We start from the raw sequence: 19,478 nt of genomic DNA, 5'->3' as shown, positions 1-19,478 counted from the left end.
GCCATCATGACACCTTTACAAAGCCTGTTTCCTGAGGGCCATCACTGCCCTGCCCACCAGCACTCTCCCTGGGCCTGGAGCAGGGAGGAACCGGCTTGAATGGGGCTGTCCTGGTCAGTCCTGGCCGGAAGCGGTGATGATTTGCAGTCCAGAGCTTTGGCAGGTAGGGTGGGGGCTGACAGGGCGGCAGGCACTAGCTCAGACCCTGCAGGGCACATTCCCTGCCCCCCCCCCCAGTTATATATTTATTTTTAATGAAGGCACCGTGATTTAGTTTCGCTCCTGGCTGAGCATCAGGCTGACGGCGTTCAGGCACGGCCCCTCCAGGGGCGCTTGCCGTGACTCTGCCTTTGCTCTGGAGCCAGCGGCCCCTCGCCACGGCACCTGGGGGTCAGGGGTCATGGACGAGGAGAGAGCTCCTGTTGGTGACTTTTGCCTTCTCCTGTCTGGGGTTTTACTTGCACGGCCGAGTCCCGTGAGCATGCTGGTCTGGAGTGGATTTTCCTGTGTGAGCAGGAAACTCAGACCTGAAGTACATCTGAAGCAAGGAACATCCAATCAGGTTTTGACTTTTTTTCATTAATTTTGTGAGTTTAAAAAACCTCAGACAGGTGAAGAAATTTCTTTTGGTGGGCGGTGTGTTTGTGGGGTCGGGTGTGGTAGGCCATAACTGGCAGGACTTAGGGCTGACTCATGGCTCTGTGCTCAGGGATCACTCCTAGAATTCGTGGTGCTGACGAGCTGTTTTCAAGACAGACGCCCTGCCCACTGCACTATCTGGCTCCCGCCCCAGGGGAAGGGGTTTAAAAGCATTTTTATTACCTTTTAAATATTCCGCAGTGGCTTCTGAGGGTTTCACAAGCAGAGAGACCTCTTGGGAGTGTTGAAATGGTAGCATCTGGGCGAAGGTGTTTATCTCATGAGACAGCCACTCCGGGCCTGCCTGCTACTTTGACCTGGCCATCCCGGTTTCCGCCCTGGGCTGCCCAGAATGGCTCACCTGATCACAGTACACCCAGAGCCCTCCAGAGACCCCACGTGACCAGCTGGGTACACCTGACCCGCTGACGGTGCCACTGAGCCCGGGCAGAAGGCAGGCAGGGCAGAGCCTTTGGGCTGATCCTGGTTCCACTGCCCCTAGTCTCATCAGGAAGAGGCTCTGGGCCGCGGGCTGGTGGAGTTGGGAGGCCGGAATCCGTCAGGGAAGCTCAGATCCTGTTTAGAGTCCCCATAGCGGCCCGGCCCAGCCCCTGCCGAGATTGGAAGTCAGCGCTGCCTGCATAGCGCTTGCCGGGTTGGCTCCGCCAAAGCTCCCCACCTTCGCTGCCCTGGTGGACGCGGACTCGGAGAACTGCTCTCTCCGTGCTCCTCACCGTCCTCAGGACCCTGCCTCACCGCCTCCTGCCCGGCTCTGTGGGGCTGATGCTTCCCGGTCCCTTACGGGGTGCAGCTCGACCCCACATAGGGGGTGTGCAATGGACACAGGCAGCCTTGGGACGGGTGACCTGATTTTCTTGCCTAAGTCACTGAGTCATTTGCCCACTGTGATGCGACTGGTTGCTGCTGTGGGTGGGACGCGGGTGGGCGGGGCAGGAGTCTCGTCTGTGCCGTGACCTTCACCGACCCCGTGTGTGGCCGCATGCCTCTGACCTCCATCTTGCCTTGTGTGTCTGCTCCCGCCTACTGCCCGCCTCCCTCTCGCCCGGCTGTCCGCGTGTGCCGGCTCCTCAGGCCGCCTGTGTGCTCTTTCCTTTCCTCTTTACTAACAGACGCAGACGAGACTGGAACATGCCCGCATTAAGGAGCTTGAACAGAGCCTGCTCTTTGAAAAGACCAAAGCTGACAAACTCCAGAGGGAGTTAGAAGACACTAGGGTAATGGCTTTCACTTTTTCCACGTGCCAGGGGCTCAGCCCGAGTCTGGTCTTGGTCCTGTTGGGGTGGCCGAGAGCTCAGGCCCCAGTTCACAGTGGCACACGGGGCGCAGGGCACGTCCTTTTCCGTGGGGAAAGCCCCGTTGCTCTGGCGACTCATGCAGAGTCCAGGCCAGACGCCCGCACGGGCAGGTCCAGGGGGCAGAAGCAGCGCACGGAGGCCCCAGGTGTGCCCCTGGACCATGTTTCTCCCCACACACCTGCACACGCATGGATACATGCGACACACACACCTAGGCATGTGCACACATGCACACATGCACAGTCCGTTGTCCTCTGGTTCTCTTCCCACTCCCTGGGCTTTTCCAGGTGGTTCTGTGGCTCCTTGTCCCACTCCCTGGCCCATGTACCGGGAGGGGAGCGGGAGCCCCAGAGCCTTTGCTTTATTTTGGGGTGAGGAGATATGCGTTTGGGGCCACAGCTGGGAGTACCCAGGGCTTGCTCCCAGCCAGTGTGCGGGACACCCAGCGGTGCTGGTACCAAACTTGGTTCCCACGGGCCGCGTGTGCCCTGCCCATTTGCCAAAGCCACCAGGCCGCCCCACGCTGACTCGGGGTGGGCGTGAGCGAAGCACCAGGACCCTCCTCCCTTTTTTTCTTGCTTCCTCGTCTCTCTGCCTCTCCCTGCTTCCTGTCACTGTGGCCCCCGACCCTGTCACTGAGTTGCCCCTGGCCGGGAAGGGATGCGAGGTGGCAAGAGGGCCTTCTCCCTGCCCAGTCATGCGCCCCTGCGCCAAGCCCCTCGTCCCTGTGCCCGGGCCCCTGCTTGAGCTCACTGTGTGTCCGGCTCTGCTCTGCGCCATTGTTTATCTGTCCCCTCCCACCCCTGCCCCGGACTCTGAGTCTCAGCGAGAGGCTCCCCTTGGGCCATCGAGACAAGGCACACAGAGGTTAGGTACCTTGCTCAGGTCACACAGCCAGCAGTGATGCTGGAGCAAGCGGGCCCTCGGCCCTGCATCTTCCCAGAATCGTCCCGGGGAGGCTGGCGCTGGAGCCTCAGGGAACGGCTCAGACGTGAGGGGCCCAGGCCGCCTGTAGCCCCATCGACCCTTGGGAACTTCCCGAGGTTTCCCCTCTGGCCCAGCAGGGCAGCCTGGTGGTGGTGTTTTGAATGGCTCGTGTTGGCAGAAACTTCTCTCGGCATTGATCGCGAAATCGGGAGCATGTATTTTTCTTGTCGAAATTGTGACTTCATCTTGAGAAGAGAGATGTTCTCAGTTGGCCCCGAGACTTGAGGTGTCCCGGGGTGTTGGGGAGGGAAAGGCCTGGCTGTGTCCTGGTTCCTCCAGGAGAGCCAGAGCCTGCCGCCTGGGCCTTTATTCTTGGTTCCCTGTATTTGGTTTCTGGCACTGCCAGTGCTGGGGTGGGGTGGGGGGTCCAAAAGAATCAACGTCCCCAAGTGAAGCGAGGCCAGCGACTGCTGTGGACCACCGGCACTGAGAAGTCCCATGGCTTGGTCACACCATGCGTGGGGCCCGGGTGCCCCGGGCTGTGGGCGCTGCTGTCTGCCCCAGCAGGGGCTGGTGTGGAGGGTTCGAGACTGGTGCCCATGGACTGGGGTCAGCCATGCTCCCCTCCATTGTCCAGGCCGGGCAGTTGACTGGCCGCACACTTCCTGTCCGCTGTCCTGCCGAACCTGGGGTAGAAGGAGAGGAAAGGGCTGGGGAGAGTTTGGCCTGGGCCGTGTCATGAGGCCCCAGGGGGGCCGAGAGCCAGCCCCACCGAGTTCAGGGGGAGCCAGGTCTAGCCCCACCTTGGTGCTGCCCGGGCCTTGCTCAGGTGAGCGGGGAGCCTCTTCAGATTCTTGCCTATCAGTCGCAGGTAAGAAATCGATTTTTTTCTTTGTCCTTAAAAAATGTGATTTAGTTTTTCATTTATCAGCTGAGCAGCTCTGCAGCTGGCATACTGTTTAAGGGCCTCTGCCAGGTGCTCGTGCCCCACGCCAGTGTACCCAGGAACCACACCAGGCACTTCCCCACCCCCAATGCTCAAGCACCCGCATGAACACAACCTCATAAGTCAAGAGCGCCGGGGAAATTTCATCAGTTTTCTTTCAGTCCGCCTGGGTAAGGGTCAGTTTTGCCCCGACACCGTCTGCACACTGTTGACAGCGTCTTTTAGGTGCTTTTGTTCCCCTCCCTGAGTCTTCCGCACGTGAGCAGGCTTGGTGCTTCCTGCCCCTGTCCCTTTGGGCTCCCCGTTTCCAGCCTCGGTGGCCTGCTGGCTTCCCGGCTGCCAGGGCCATCAGCACGGGGCTGTGACTCATTCCCGCCAGCGAGACCAAGTGCCGTGGCTCCTGCCTGAGACAGACGGGGCAGGAGGTGCTGGCGCGGCCCAGAACCACAGCAGGTCCTGCTGGAGTTACTGAAGTGTCACCAATTTGAGGGGGCGGCCCTGGCCGAGAGGGAGAAGCAGCGAATCGGGGTTGGTGAGGCCTCGGGCCCTGTTAGCTCCTGCTGGGCCCAGGTGGCCGGCTCTGACGAGACCTCCCGGGTTCCTGTCCGCTCCTCGCTGGCCACGAGCGGGCCAGCCCCCCGCTGGTCGTTGATGCGGCCTGTCTCTCTCTGAACACTCCTAGGTGGCCACCGTGTCGGAGAAGTCCCGGATCATGGAGCTGGAGAGGGACCTGTCCCTGCGGGCGCAAGAGGTGGCCGAGCTGCGACGGAGGCTGGAGGCCATCAAGCCAGCCGGGGAGGCAGATGCGTCGCTGTCCCTGCTGCAGGAGATCAGCGCGCTGCAGGAGAAGCTGGACGCTGCCCACACAGACCGCCAGAGGGAAGTCGCCAGCCTCAAGGAGCACTTTGGGGCCCGGGACGATGCCTACCAGAAGGAGGCGAAGGCCCTGCAGGTGGCCTCCGAGAAACTCGCCAAGGAGAACGAGTCGCTGAGGACCAAGCTGGATCATGCCAACAAGGAGAACGCGGACGTGATCGCCCTGTGGAAGTCCAAGCTGGAGACGGCCATCGCCTCGCACCAACAGGCCATGGGCGAGCTGAAGGCGTCCGTGAGCCGGGGCGTGGGCTCCGAGGCGGCCGAGCTGGCCGAGCTCAAGATGCAGATCGAGAGGCTGCAGTTCGAGTACCAGCAGGAGGTGGAGACCCTGAAGGCCCAGCGGGCGGCCGAGCGTGCGGCACACGCCTCCGAACTGCAGGCGCTCAGGTCGCGGCTGGTAAGGACGGCCCAGGAGCAGGAGAACAGCCTGGAGGCCGCGCGCGCCAAGCTCGACCAGACCGAGGACCAGCACCTGGTGGAGATGGAGGATGCCCTGAACAAGCTGCAGGAGGCGGAGACGAAGGTAAAGGACCTGGAGGGGTTGCGGGCCATGTGTAGTCAGCAAGCCCAAGCCCTGGCCGACGCCACGGCGCAGCTGGAGGCCACCCAGGAGAAGCTCTTGCAGCTCGATGGGCTCCGGAAGGCCAGTTCCGAAGGTAAATTGGAAATGGAGAAGCTCAGGCAGCAGCTCCAGGTGGCTGAGCAGCAGATTCAGGAGTTAGAGAATGCAAAGCGGGCCGAGAGTGGCAAGGTTGGTACCCGGGCGCCCTCGCTCACTTCCACGCTCGCTCCCTGCATGCTGTGTGTCTGTCTGCTTCACTGCCGTGTACCATCTTGGTGCTGACAGGTCTCCTGGTCATGTCCCGTGCCGTTCCCTCTGATGGGACTGAGAACGTGTCGGCACGATTCTGGGGCTGTCACTGGTCCCCAGCACCCGGATGCCGTGCTAGCCTTGGCCCCGGCCAATCAGGCCCATCTGGGGTCTTTCTGAAACAGAGAACTCTTCACGAGGCCAGTGAGAAAACAAGATAGGAGCCCTCAGAGCAAACCTCTGCCCCCCCTCCCCCCCCGCTCCTTGGGCCCCCTGCGTACACGCCAAGTCTGCCCAGACCCTTGGGCTTAAGTCTGGCCGCGAGGGTCTTTCCCTGACCTTGCTCATGTGACTGGCTTTTCCCTCCTATCCCGGAGGTGCCTCAGTTTCCAGCTGGTGCTCGATGCCTCTGAGCCTCTGAGCTCCCTCAGGGCTGGTGACGTGGCCCATCTTGGTATTTCTCATTGCCGGCCCCTCCCTGTGTGTCAGCCTGCAGCACAAGCCCCCGCCACCCCCCAGCCCTGCAGAGATTTCATCCCTTTCAGCCTCTAAGGGGTGCTTAGGTGCATGCACCTTCCAGCATGGCCCCCTGTTGGCCACGGGCATGGACTCTCATGGTAGCCCTGATCCTGGGGAAGGACAAGACAGTGAGATCTGGGCCAAGCCGAGGAAGCTGCAGTTCTCACCAAGGAGCCCCGAGAAATGCCCTTTTCCTCCTATAGGATTGTGGTGGCAGGGACGCGCCCTCCCAGCTCCCCGGCGCTGGGCGCTTTGTTGGAGAAACTTCTCTGTTGGCCAAGATGGAAGGGCTGTGGGATTTGTAGACAGGACTGACAGACATAACAGAAGGACCCAGAGACCCGCGGGAGTTCCTCTCAGGACTCAGGACTCCTTAGCTGGCATTCCAGAAACACCAGCTGAAACAAACGGAATCAATTCCTAGGACACAGCAGGGGATAGTTGACCCACTTGTTCACATCAAGATGTAACAAACGTCAAGTTCTGGTGACTGCTGTCTAGTGGATTAGAGGTTCTTCATTTTAAATTTCATATTGAAACCCCTCAAACTTTTAAAGTCACAGACAAGAAACTACAAGAAAGTAAATCTTGAGGGCCGGAGTGATAGTACAGTGGGAAGGGCCTTTGCCTTGCATGTGGCCCACATGGGTTTGATCTCCAGCATCCCATAGGGTCACTCTCACTGTCACTGTCCTCTCGTTGTTCATCGATTTGCTCGAGCGGGCCCAGGTACGTCTCCATTGTGACACTTGTTACTGTGTTTGGCATATCGAATACGTCACGGGGAGCTTGCCAGGCTTTGCCGTGCGGGCAAGATACTCTCAGTAAGCTTGCCGGCTCACTGCCAAGGAGAAATTCCTGAGCATTTAGGGTGACCTTAAAAGCCAAAGGCCCTCCCGTTGATCGTCGATTTGCTCGAGCGGGCCCAGTAACGTCTCCATTGGAGACTTTGTTGTTACTGTGTTTGGCATATCGAATACTCTCGGTAGCTTGCCGGGCTCTCCGAGAGGGGCGGAGGAATCGAACTCGGGTCGGCCATGTTGGCCGCGATAGCAGCTCCAGCGGAGTGATAGCACAGTAGTAGGGCGTTCGCCTTACAAGCGGCCAACATGGCCGACCCGAGTTCGATTCCTCAGCCCCTCTCGGAGAGCCCGGCAAGCTACCGAGAGTATTCGATATGCCAAACACAGTAACAACAAAGTCTCCAATGGAGATGTTACTGGGCCCACTCGAGCAAATCGACGATCAATGGGAGGGCCTCGAGCAAAAGCCAAAAGTAAAAAAAAAATAAGATAAACTTTTCTTCTCTCCCTCCCCTCCCTTTCCCTTTCTTCCCTGTTTCCTCCCTCCCTCCTTCCTATCCTTAGCCTCCCTCCTCCCTTGCTTATGTCCTTCTTCCTCGCCAAGCCATGCTCTCGGCTCTGGGGTCCTCCCGCCCAGCAGTAGTGGGTCTTTTCGCTTGTGGACCGATCTCAGTCTCGCCCAGTGGTGCTGCAGTTCAACCTCGGGCCTGGTGTATATTCCAGCCCTTTGTGCCGTCTCCGCGCCCCTGGAAAGTCAGTCTTTCTCATAGGCTTTCTTATTTTCTGGTCACTCCAAATTTAGGTCTAGAAAACGCCTCTGTTTGGCCTTTTTCAATAACCACTAGACAGTCATCACCAGAACTGACGGCACCAAGGCCTTGGCTTCGCGAGCTTCAAGCAGTCACGCTCACCTCACGCCTCTGTTCTTCGGGGTTGTGTTGGGTCATGGGCTTCTCATACATGTTTTCTGTTTTGTTTTCCCCTTCCCGTTCCTGTTCATCTCCTTGGTCCATTCACTCCATCCTTGTCACTCTGGTAGGCCGATAGCCTGGCCGAGGAGCTGCAGGGGAAGGGGCTAGCACTTAGTAGCCTTCAGGAGAACTTGAACGAAGCCGGCCGAGTGAAGGAGGCTTTGGAGAAAGAGCTTCGGAGTTTGGTGAGTACCAGGGGAGTCGGACGCTGATCTTTACCTTGCTGAGGGTAAAGCGAAGCCTCCTCAGGCGAGCTCGGCCCTGTCGCCTCTGAGGCTCACGAGCGTGTCAGCTGGAAACCCCAGGGGCTGCGCGAGCCCCTGTTGGGGCAGCAAAGGTAGGTGCGCTGCTCTGTCCCTGCTATGCCCTCTGCCTCTGCCTGATCAGTGACTGGCCAGCCATGCTCCCGGAGTGCCGGGCTCCTTCCTCCCCTCAGAAGCACCCCCTGCCCCCTAGGCTCTGTCTCCCCTGCCAGCTGGGAGCACTGGGCGCTCACAGCAAGGGGAGGGGGGGTGAGAGACATGCGCCCGGAAGGCCACTTTTCTGGAACCTTCCAGACACCTTCCTGCACTGGATCAAAGTGTGTTTTCTTGTTTTCTTTTTAGGATTTTTTTTTTTTGTGTGTGTGTGTGTATGTTTCTTTGTTTGTGTCTTGGGTATTTTTGTATTCAGCTGTGCTGAGACCTTCCCCTGGCTCTGTGCTCAGGGATCATTCCTGGTGGCCCTCAGGGGACCACATGGAATGCTGGGAATTGAACCTGGGTTGGACACATACAAAGCAAAACACCTAAAGTATCTGGTTGGGTTTTTTTTTTTTTTTTTTTTTGCTTTTTGGGTCACACCTGGTGATGTTCAGAGGTTACTCCTGGCTCTGCACTCAGGAATTACTCCTGGCAAAGATTGGGGGACCACATGGGATTCCAGATTCCGGGGATCGCACCTGGGTCAGCCATTTGCAAGGCAAATGCCCTCCCCACTGTCCCGTCACTCCGGCCCTGGGCCCGGGTAAGCCGGGCCTTTCTGTTGAGACAGTGCTGACGGGATCCTGTCAGGTCCCGTGACTGAGCTCTTAGGAGCCATTCAGAACCTGCTGAAGGTTTCCAAGGGAAGCGTCCTTGCTGGAGCAGCATGGGCCAAGCACACACAGCATCACAGTCTATCTGTGTGTGCTCGAGAACATGTGTACACACGCGTGTCCACAGCCATGCACACACCCCAGTATTCACACATGGGCTTCTTTGCATGTGCAGACTCATACATGTACTAGAATATGCAAGCAAGTACATACATACTTGCACAGCTCACTCATGTTTGCCAGGCAGGTACACACTGGGCATTGATAACTGAGTTTGGGGTGGATTATTTTTGTTTTTTGGGTTTTTTTGTTCTTGTTGTTGTTCTTGTTGTTTTTTGTCTTTTTGGGTCACAGCTGGGGACATTCAGGGGTCACTCCTGGCTCTGCACTCAGGAATTACTACTGACGGTGCATCCCCTATGGGATGCTGGGGATCAAACACTGCTCAGCCTTGTGCAAAACAAACATCCTCCCCTCTGGTCTATCGCTCTGACCCTAGGAGATATATATTTTGGTGGTGGTGGTGGTGGGGGACTAGGGCCATGCCTGTCAGTCCTTGGAGGCGACTCCTGGCTTTGTGCTCAGGATATTCCTGTTAGTGCCGGGATTCAGACCGGGGCCAAGTGGACTTACCCAGTGCTCTCTCCCAGCCCCCAGATGATCACCGTGTTTATTGGGGCTCCTCCCTAACTCGGTGGTACTCCTGGCTCAGGGTCTAACCGGCTGGCTGCACTCAGGCGCCTGGACCCTGTTCCAGCCCTTCAGCCCCCAATATCTACGTTTTAAGTGCAAGTTCATTTTCATGAACAGCATCACAAAATGGAGTGTCTCCCATGTCGTTGATTGGAAGCTACTTTGCACCCTCCTGGTCTGAATATCTGATTCTTTTTCTCTAGAAAGAAAAGTTCGCAGAGGCTTCAGAAGAGGCGGCCTCTGTTCAGAAAAACATGCAAGGTGGGTGAGGGCTGCCGGGTGGCTGTGCCGGGGCTGGGGCTCTTGGGGGCCACACTCAGGGCTTGGCCCGCTCATTTCCCGCAGCTGACTTCCTCCGGCTCTTTCCTCTTTGACTTAAAGATTATTCCCAGGGACCCGAGCAGGTCAGGCACTTGCCTTGCACACTGCCAAGCTGGTATCCATCCCTGATACCAGCAGGCTGATACCTGAGTGTAGAGCCAGGAGGTACCCTGGGCATAGCACACACACACACATACACACACACACACACACACACACACACATATCCCACACATACACATTGTTTTTTTTTTTTTTAATTTTTTTTGTTAATAATGTAGGAGTATTACTATTTATTCAGCCATTGATTAGCCTGATTGAATTGGGCATGAATTCCGCATTACTTTTTTTTTAATTTTCTTCTGAATGTTAATTTTATTTTATTATTTTATTATGTTTCCCTCCATTTTTTTATTCACTGTGAGATACAGTTACAAAGCTTTCAGGTTTGAGCTTTAGTCATACAATCATCAAACATCCGTCCCTTCCCCAGTGCACATTTTCCACCACCAAAATCCCCAGTATTCCACCAGCCCCACGCCTCTGCCAAGCCTTCCCCTGCCTGTGTGGCAGGCACACAATTTCCCCCATACTCTCTCTCTACTTTGTTTACATTCGATATTTTGACACCAGTCCCACCAGCACTCAAACCTGCTGAAAAGGCAATGCTAGATGATTTGTTTCGTATTGCTTCTTATGGCTAGAATATAATGACCAGGAAGATCTGTGTCATTCTCTTCTGGGAGTTGTACTGTATAGTCTCTGGGTCTTGGCCATTGATGAGATTACATGGTGCTTGGGGGCAGTTTGTAGGTGTGACTGTCAGGCTACTGGAAAACTGGGACCCTCCGGGGAGGAGACCCAGTCCTGATCCGAGCAAGCCTGGAACTCTCAGTCATGGGTTCCCGTTTATCTCCGGGCCACTGACCCTAACTGCATCTTTTGATCTCTTTTGAGATTTAAGGGTCTCTGAAATAAGGCCAATAAATGAGCTTATATAACTGAGCTGGAGGTCATTTGTGGGTGTGTCTCCCACATACTGAACTTTTGACCGTTTAATTTCTTGCCCCAAGTTGTTGGGGTCTGACCAAAGGCACAGCAGCAATTTTGGGGTATCTGGAAGTCTGCAGGCACCATCAGATTGCTGATGCACTCCCCCCGCAGGTGCAGGTGGACCTGCTGGTGGCATCATATCCCTTACATTACTGTTTGTGGTGACATGCAGGAGTGCTTGGGAAAGTGCTGTGTGACCTGGCAGGTTGCTGGCTGGGTGGGAAGATTTTGTGATGCCCCCAGCCAAGGCCGCGAGTTCCTCCTGGCGCCAGACCTGCCGTTTCCGTACCCAAACCTCCTGGTGTTGCCCTCGGCCGGGGGCTTCTCCCATAGAGACGCTTTATTCCCCCCGTGACTACAGACTCCAGCGTGAGATTTGATGGAGCCTGCCAGACAGACTCTCAAATAATCCCGATGGTGCGTGAAATATATTAAACTTCTAACTTTATCCTAACTAGAAACTGTTGATAACTTACATGAAAAAGAAGAACAGATTAAGGCGCTGTCTTCTGAACTGGAGAAGTTGCGAGGAAATTTAACGGGTAAGAGATGGTCTCCAGGTGTCGTGCAGGGGCACCCCTGGCGTGAGGCACCTCCCTGCTGACGCTCCCGCCCCCCCTCCTCAGCCTCCCAGCCTCCGTCAGTGAGCCCTCACAGCAGGTCCCAGTCCCCCTCCTGCCCGCCCCCCCCATCAGTTCCTAGGGCCCTGTGACACTCCTGCCACCTTGGCCCGGAGACGTTTGTCAAATGCTGCCCAAGGTCCCCGCTGAGGGCCGTCTGTGAGGCGCCTTTTACGGTTGTCCCCCACCCTGGCCCCATCCTTTGCTCGCTGCCTGCATTTCTTCCCCGTCTTGTGAGTTGTCCTTGGTTTCACTGGCTGCCGCTTGGTTCGAGCAGTTTTCACGGGGCCAGAGAGTGAAACGTCCTCGGAGGGAGGCCTGGGACAGAAGCGCAGGGAACGCTTAGTTGCTTACGACACCCCAACGCTGCTCTCCCCCACCACCCTCCCTGCATCTCTCCCTGTCTTTCTCTCTCCCTCTGTCTCTCTCCCTCCCTTCCTCTCTCCCTCCCTCCCCCCCACTCCTCTCCTCCCCTCCCCTCAGATTTGGAGGCCAAATTCAAAGAGAGAGATGTGCGAGAAGAGCAGTTGACGAAGGCAAAGGCCAAGTTGGAAAACGACATCGCGGACATCATGAAAATGTCCGGGGACAACTCGTCACAGCTGACGAAAATGAATGATGAGCTACGCCTGAAGGAGAGGTGGGTGTGTCGGGCTGCTGTTCCGGAACGTTCTGTGGTGACGCCTGCAGCCGCGAGTCACCCTCCCGGAATTCTCTCTGCTGCCCTCTTCCGAGATCTCTGAGGCTCCTTCATGGACCCTCAAGTCAGCTGCTTAATAGAAAGGCCGCAGTGTCACCCACTTTTTTGTGTGATTTGTGAAGAAAAGGTGGCGGGTTGCTTGTGGCACAGCCTGTCCCAGGCAGCAGAATAGTCCCCATCCGAGGAAGAACAGCTGACCCGTGTCACAAGGAGAGAAGTTTCTCTGTTTTGTCTTAGGGCCCCTCCCGGGGGTGCTCAGGGGTCACTCCTGGCACAGCTGCGGGGTCATAATGGGGTGCTGGGGTGGAACCCAGGTCGGCCACTCACGGCAGGCTCCCCCTCTGCCGCTTCCGGCCCTTGTCTTCTACCCTCTGCATAGCTGCCGGATAAAGAACAAGTGTTTCAAGACAAACCTTTTGCGGTCATGTTTAGAACCATTTTTTTTTTTTTATTTTGGGGGGGGGGTGTTACACCCGGTGCTGCTCAGGGCTTCCTCCTGGCTCTGCGCTCAGGAATTACTCCTGGTGGTGCTCGGGGGATGCTTTGGGATGCTGGGAATCCAACCTGGGTCTGCCACATGCGAGGCAAACGCCCTCCCCGCTGTGCTATCGCACCAACCCCACCATTCAGCTTTGACTCTTGCACTGTTAACGCTTAGCCGAGCGGCCAACCTGCCCCAGCTGGGCACGGCGTCGGAGTTTCCCGCGGAGAGTGCCGGTATCTGGGGGCCATCCTGGGATCCCCCAACAGAGCTTGCCTCCTGGGTTTGGAACCCCTCTGATCCCTTCCCTAGCCCCAGCCAACCCTGTCCGATCACAACCGCATCCGACCCCATCAGCCCCAACTCCATTGTGCTGTCTTGCTGTTTTCTCCCGCGGGAGATACGGTTTGATCACCTGGTCAGCTGGACCCCAAATTTTGTGAACACTTTTTCTCATATGTTATTACTCGTTTTTGTTTTATTGGGGGGGGGTGTAAGGGACTGATGCCCAGCGGTACTCAAAGAGTGCTCCCTGCTCTGTGCTCACAGATACTCCTGGCCGTGCTCAGGAGGGGAGAAAACCCAGGCCACCTGCATGCAGGTGGTGTCCTTAGCCCATCGAACCATTGCCAAGAACTGAATTTCGGGCCTCACTCACGCGAGTCTCACCCCGACCTCTGATCCTGATTTATCATCCTGAAATGATAAACTGAGCCGGGCAGTCGGCGTTACCGTGCTATACTCCTAACTGCCACGATTGATAGTTTTCAGAACGCGTCATGCTTCCCCTCCCCACATCAGATGTTGATCCCAACACCGTCACGAAGACAGAACTGACTGGTGGCCCCTTATTTTAGGCACAGAAGCGCTAGAAGTTTTCAGTATTTTTCTGAAAACTCTTGACAGCTTTTTTGGCAACTTGTAGATGTGTGGAAGAATTACAGCTGCAGCTCCTGAAGGCTAACGAGCACGCGGACCTGCTGCAGAAGAGCATCGGTGAGGCCATGCTCAGGGCAGAACAGAGCCAGCAGGAAGCGGCCAGGAGGCACGAGGAGAAGGAGGAGCTGCACAAGAAGCTGTCGGACCTGGTGGGCAGAGCAGAGGGGCCGCGTGTGTGCGTGTGTGTGCATGCATGTGTGTATGTGTATGTGTGCTGGTTAGCAGAGCAGAGGAGCCACGTGTATGCGCGTGTGCATGTGTGTGCTGGTGAGCAGAGTGGAGGGGCCACGTGTGTGCGTGTGTGTATGTGTATGTGTGCTGGTAAGCAGAGCAGAAGAGCGGTGTGTGCGCGTGCATGTATGTATGTGTGTTGTGTGTGTTTCTGTGTGTGCATGTATGTGTATGTGCTGGTGAGCAGAGCAGAGCGGCCGTGTGTGTGCATGCGCACGTGCGTGTGTGTGCTGGTGAGCAGAGCGGACGGGCCACATGTGTGCATGTGTGTGTTTGTGTGTGTTGTGTGTGTTTGTATGTGTTTGTGTGTGCTGGTGAGCAAAGCAGAGAGTCCACTTGTACGCGCACGTGTGTGTGTGTGTGTGTGTGTGTGTGTGCTGGTGAGCAGAGCGGAGGGGTCACGTGTGTGCATGTATGTGTTTTTGTCTGTTGTGTGTGTTTGTGTGCTTGTGTGTGCTGGTGAGCAGAGCAGAGGGGCCACGTGTATGAGTGTGTTTGTGTGTGTGTGCTGGTGAGCAGGGCAGAGGGGCCGTGTGTGCGCGTGTGCGTGTGTGTGCATTGTGTGTGTGTGCTGGTGAGCAGAGCAGAGGGGCCGTGTATGTGCGGGTGTGTATGTTTGTGTGCGTTGTGTGTGTGTATGTGCTGGGGGCGGGCAGGGGTCCGGCGGCTGACGGTGGCCCCCGGCTCCCCGCAGGAGGAGAAGGTGGACGTGAGCCGCAGCCAGTGCCAGGCTCTGCAGGCCGAGCACGCCAAGGCCAGCGCGGAGAGCCAGGTGCAGCACGAGGAGGCGCTGCAGGCCCTGCAGAAGCTGCTGCTGCAGGCGGAGGAGAAGCTGCAGGCAGCGCAGGCAGAGAACGGGAGCCTGCTGCGGGAGGTGGCCGAGCTGAAGACGCAAGCCGACAAGGCCAAGGTGGGTGGGTGCAGGGCAGCGCCGCGGCTGCTGGCGGCCGTCTCGGGGTCATCTCTGTGGGGGGGCCTCGGCCTGCAACTTCAGACACTTCCCCCGCCCGGCGGCGGCTGTGAGAGCTGGAAGGGGGTTGCTCCCGGGGCGCCCGGCGAGCACGTAGAAGCCCAGGGACCCCAGCTTGGGTTTTCCGTTTTGTTTTTAGCTTGTTCAGTAAGTTCAAGCCTTCGTGTTTTCACTTGATTGCTCAAAGGCATTTTTTAGTGTGTATTAGGGAAATGTTAAGGTTCGAGGCTCAGTGGAGAGAAATAGAGCGGCTGGAACTAGTGCAGCGAGAGGGCACTTGTTGTGCACGTGACCCAACAGGGGATCCCCAGCATCCACCATGGTCCCCCAAGCACCCAGAAGGAAGCCGCGACCTCTGCCGGGTGTGAACCCCAAAACAAAAAGGAAAATAATGTACACACACATGTATGTGTGTACATACATAACATGTACATATGTGTACATTATTATATACATATATTAAGTGTATTTTAATACATATGTACATATTTTGATACATTTTTAGTTTTACATGCTTGATACCATGTATAGTTTATACATATATGTGTATATATATGTGCTTGTATGTATATGTGTGTGTGTATACATATCTATAAGCCAATGGAAAGAAAATGAAAGCGAGCTTACATCAGAGGAAACCAGGGCTGCTGAGTGGCGGCCATGGCCCGTGTGTGTGTGTTGGTGCCCGGCCTCTTTCCAGCACGCACCGCAGCCAGGGCTACGTCTCCTCTCTGGACCACCTGCACGGCCCAGTTCTGTGGCCAGCAGCCTCGTGTGCATGCTCAGATCAGTCCCATTCCGTTAACATGACCATCAGCGGTCAGCTGCCCAGCACACGCCAGTAGCCTTCTGCGGCTCATGGCTGCTGAGCTGGACAGAGAAGATAGCCCTTGCTGCAGAAAGTTCTGGAAAGTACATGGCGGTTAAACTATGGTGTGCATTGAGACTCAGAAACGAAAACGCACAACCCGTCACTGATGGGCAGGGAGAGCAGGTAAGGGAGGCACTGGCCCGCGTGCAGCCACTCCTCCTGGAGTCCAGCACCGGCCCCGGTGACCTCTGTACGGGGCCGGCAGGAGCCCTTGAGCCCCTCCCAAATTACTGCAAACACTGCCCTCCCGTTGTTCATCGATTTGCTCAAGCGGGCCCAATGATATCTCCATTTTGAGACTTGTTGTTACTGTGTTTGGCAAGCAAAAACCATTGGGCTTCAGTCTCCAAAGCTTGATAGGTTAGTCTGGATTTTCTATAAAGTGTATAACTTTTGGGACTAAGTCCATTTCCTGCCTCTGTCCTTTAGAAAATAGTTTGACAAGCAGTGGTTGCTTTTCCCTTCCCCTCCTGCATAAAGTTAAAAAACATAATACTCTTTGTAGTTCTTTGAATTGTATTTAAAACTTGTTTTTTAATGAATCCCTTCTATGATGGAGTGATGGATTTTATAATAGAATAATTGAAGGGGGGGGGAATCTTATACCCCAATGTCAAGATCCAACTGTACTTAAAACTTCCAGGGAGTTGTCAGGAATAATTTCAGACGACATTTCAAAAATAAAATCAGCTGATAGTAGAATGGGTAGGGTGATGTCTTGTACTCGGCCAACCCGGGGTTGATCCCCAGCATCCCGTTTGGTCCTCCGGCCCTGCCAGCAGTGATCCCTGAGCACAGAACCCTGAGCGAGACCCAAACAGCACCAGGTGTGGGGCCCCCATCCCAAAAATAGGCAGGTAGGTATGTTGACCCTGTGAAACTGTGTTTTAGCCTCTCCATCCTTTGTGTATGTGTGTGTGTGCACGCGTGTGTGCATGCGTGCGTGTGCGGGTAAGACTACTCTAACATTTTCATTTCTGTTATTTAGGCCACAATAAGTGCTTGGCTTGCTTGTGCCCGCTTGATCTCATTCTTATTTCCATTCTTCCCCGCTTTTTGTTTCTGTAGTCATTAACTTATTTGTTCACATCAGCCAAAGAGGAAATTGAGCTGATGTCGGAGGAGCGCAGGGCCCTGAGGTCAGAGAAGCAATTGCTGGCGAAGGAGAAGCTCTCTCTGAAGTCAGAGAGAGGGTCGTTTCTATTGAAGCTCACAGAAGCGGAGGCCAAAAACTCTTCGCTGCGGGAAGATCAGAGGAAGCTCTGGCTGATGAACCAAGCGATTCGCTTAGACAAAGAGAAGGTCCTCGAGGCCAGGCTGGCTGCAGAGAAGCTCTGCCAGCAGGAGCGGCTCGGCCGAGAAGCCCTTGAGGCGGAGAAAGAGAAAGTGCTGGAAGAGGGCAGGGCGGTGCAGGAGGAGCTCCAGAGGGTGGGTGCGGAGAAGGCCGCGCTGCAGGTCGCCAAGGTGGGGCTGCAGGCCCTGGTGGAGGAGCTGCAGATTAGCAAGAGCAGCCTGGTGGCCGAGTGTAAGAAGGGCCTGGAGGAGAGGGGCCAGCTGGAGGAGCATGTCAAGAAGCTGGTTCTGGAGAACCTATCCCTGGCCAAGGACAAGGACAACATCATCCAGAAGCTGCAGTGCTCCTACGAGGAGCTGGCTCGGGATCAGAAGTCGCTGGTGCAAGAGATAGAGGAGCTCACGGCCGAGAAGAAGTCGGCCCTCGAGAAGCAGTCGGACCTCGACAGCCTGTGCATGGCCCTGAAGCTAGAGCGTGATGGCCTGGCTCAGAGCAACAAGGAGCTGCAGCTGGAGAAGGACCTGCTGCGCCAGGAACAGGAGAAGCTGGGCGCCAGCCTGGAGGCGTCACTGCAGGTCAAGGAGCTGCTGGGGGCCGAGGCAAGCTGCCTGCGCACGCAGCTGGAAGAGGCCACCAAGGCCGTGCACAAGGCCGAGCTGGAGGCGCTGCAGACGCAGGCGGCAAACGCCAGCCTTGCGCGGCTGCTGGAGCAGATCAAGACCAGCCGGGAGATCTCCGACTCGGAGTGCGTGCAACTCCTGCACGAGAAGGAGACGCTGAGCCTGGCCGAGCGGCGGCTGGCGGCCGAGAAGAAGGAGCTCCTCGGTGAGAAGGACCTCCTGGCCCAGAAGCTCGGCCGCTGCTCTGAGGAGGCGGCTCGCGTGGAGTCGTCCCTGCGCGAGCAGCTGAACAGCCTGAGCTCCGAGAAGGAGCTGCTGGGCCAGAAGGCCACCAAGCTCCAGCGGCAGCTGGACTGGCTGCTGAAAGACCAGGCGCTGCTGGAGGCGCAGCAGACCGAGCTGCTGGCCGAGCGGGAAGCGTCCCTGCAGGCCCTGGGCGAGCTGCAGCAGAAGCACGAGGAGGAGGCCGCCAAGCACCGGGTGGCCGTCCAAGAGAAGATGAAGCTGCTCGGCGAGCTAGACGTGCTGCAGCGGGAGCTCCAGGAGCAGCGCCAGGAGAACCAGGGGCTAGCGGCCAGCCAGGGCGCCCTCGAGGCGGCGCTGCAGGAGGCCCAGGACGCGGCCCGCAGCCTGGAGAAGACACACGCCAGCGTGCTGCAGGCCAAGGAGGCACTCGACGCCGAGCGGCAGGAGGAGTGCCGGCGGCTGGCAGAGGACAGGCTCGCGGCACAGCAGGCCCTGGCGCAGGAGCGGGAGGCCCGCGCCCAGGAGACCCAGACGGCCGCCCACGAGGCCAGCCAGCTGCGGGGCCGCCTGGGGCTGCTGGAGCAGGAGGTGGAGGAGCTGCGGGCGTGCGCGCAGGGGCTGCAGGCCGAGCGCCTGGACCTGCTGGAGGAAAAGGCGCGGTCAGACCAGAAGGTGGCCGAGATCCTGCGGGAGAAGGAGCTGCTGAGCGTCGACGCCGCCCGGTTGGCTGCCAACATCGAGGCCCTCAAGGGCGACTTCGCGGCCCTGTCCAAGTCCAAGCTGGAGCTGCAGGGCCTGCACAGCTGCCTCGCCGAGATCCTGGCCGACCTGCAGCGCAAGCATGAGGCGGCCCTGGCCGAGCGGGCCCAGGCCGGGCAAGAGAACGAGAGCCTGCTGGCCGAGAAGAGGGAGCTGCAGCAAGAGAGGTCCGAGCTCCTACAAGAGAAGGAGCAGCTGGCCGGCAGTTACTTCCTCCTCCAGAAGGAGGTCAGTCAGCTGGCCCAGACCAGCAGCCACGTCTCGGCCAACCTCCTGGAGGCCCAGAAGGAGAACCGTGTGCTGAGGAAGGACAAGAGCAAGCTCGCGTTTAAGATCAGAGAGCTCGAGACGCTGCAGTCATTCACGGTAAAGTGGAGCACGCCCCACCCCCGTTGGCCCAGGGCACCTCCTTTTAGCGGTTAAGAGGATTGGTCTTCATCGGCACAAGGAGAGGTGCACCCCCATGGATCCCGTCGCACGTGTGTCACGGACTGTTTGCTGCAGGCGCAGGGACAGCTCGTCACCACGTACCTGGTGACCTCTAGAACAAGACATAAGCTGTGAATAAAACCGAAAAAGAACAGTATGTTCATATCCGGGGGGAGTTCTCACGGAAGATTGCACTGTGGCTCTTAAAGACGTAAGGGAAGGCATGAGAGAGGCACTAAGTTGTATATCAAAGCAGTGTCTTCTGGGGGTGCTTCGAGCGGTTGCCCTGAGTCTGCTCACTTGGGAGTCGGGGTTGCCCTTTGCCACCTGTGGGTGCCCGGTGCAGGGCAGCCTGGAATTGGGGGTGC

General features: G+C 57.1%; 1 protein-coding gene across 3 annotated transcripts in view; it reads left to right on the top strand.

Annotated features, from left to right (window-relative positions):
- CLIP1 (CAP-Gly domain containing linker protein 1) overlaps window positions 1-19,478 on the top strand; it is a 78,845-nt gene that overhangs the window by 41,334 nt on the left and 18,033 nt on the right. The window contains exons 9-16 of one of the 3 annotated variants that reach the window (XM_056131398.1): window positions 4,511-5,455; window positions 7,877-7,993; window positions 9,780-9,837; window positions 11,409-11,492; window positions 12,054-12,210; window positions 13,677-13,839; window positions 14,616-14,831; window positions 16,831-19,047. In XM_056131398.1, the coding sequence (XP_055987373.1) occupies window positions 4,511-5,455; window positions 7,877-7,993; window positions 9,780-9,837; window positions 11,409-11,492; window positions 12,054-12,210; window positions 13,677-13,839; window positions 14,616-14,831; window positions 16,831-19,047 (3,957 nt within the window). Of the gene's footprint in view, window positions 1-1,769; window positions 1,875-4,510; window positions 5,456-7,876; window positions 7,994-9,779; window positions 9,838-11,408; window positions 11,493-12,053; window positions 12,211-13,676; window positions 13,840-14,615; window positions 14,832-16,830; window positions 19,048-19,478 lie in introns of all 3 variants that reach the window. The other 2 variants (XM_056131399.1, XM_056131400.1) reach the window with 2 other exon arrangements.

Source organism: Sorex fumeus, unplaced genomic scaffold (assembly GCF_029834395.1).
Source record: "Sorex fumeus unplaced genomic scaffold, SorFum_2.1 ptg000087l, whole genome shotgun sequence".
Classification (NCBI taxonomy): Eukaryota; Metazoa; Chordata; class Mammalia; order Eulipotyphla; family Soricidae; genus Sorex; species Sorex fumeus.
This window is presented reverse-complemented; position numbering and strand designations above follow the sequence as displayed.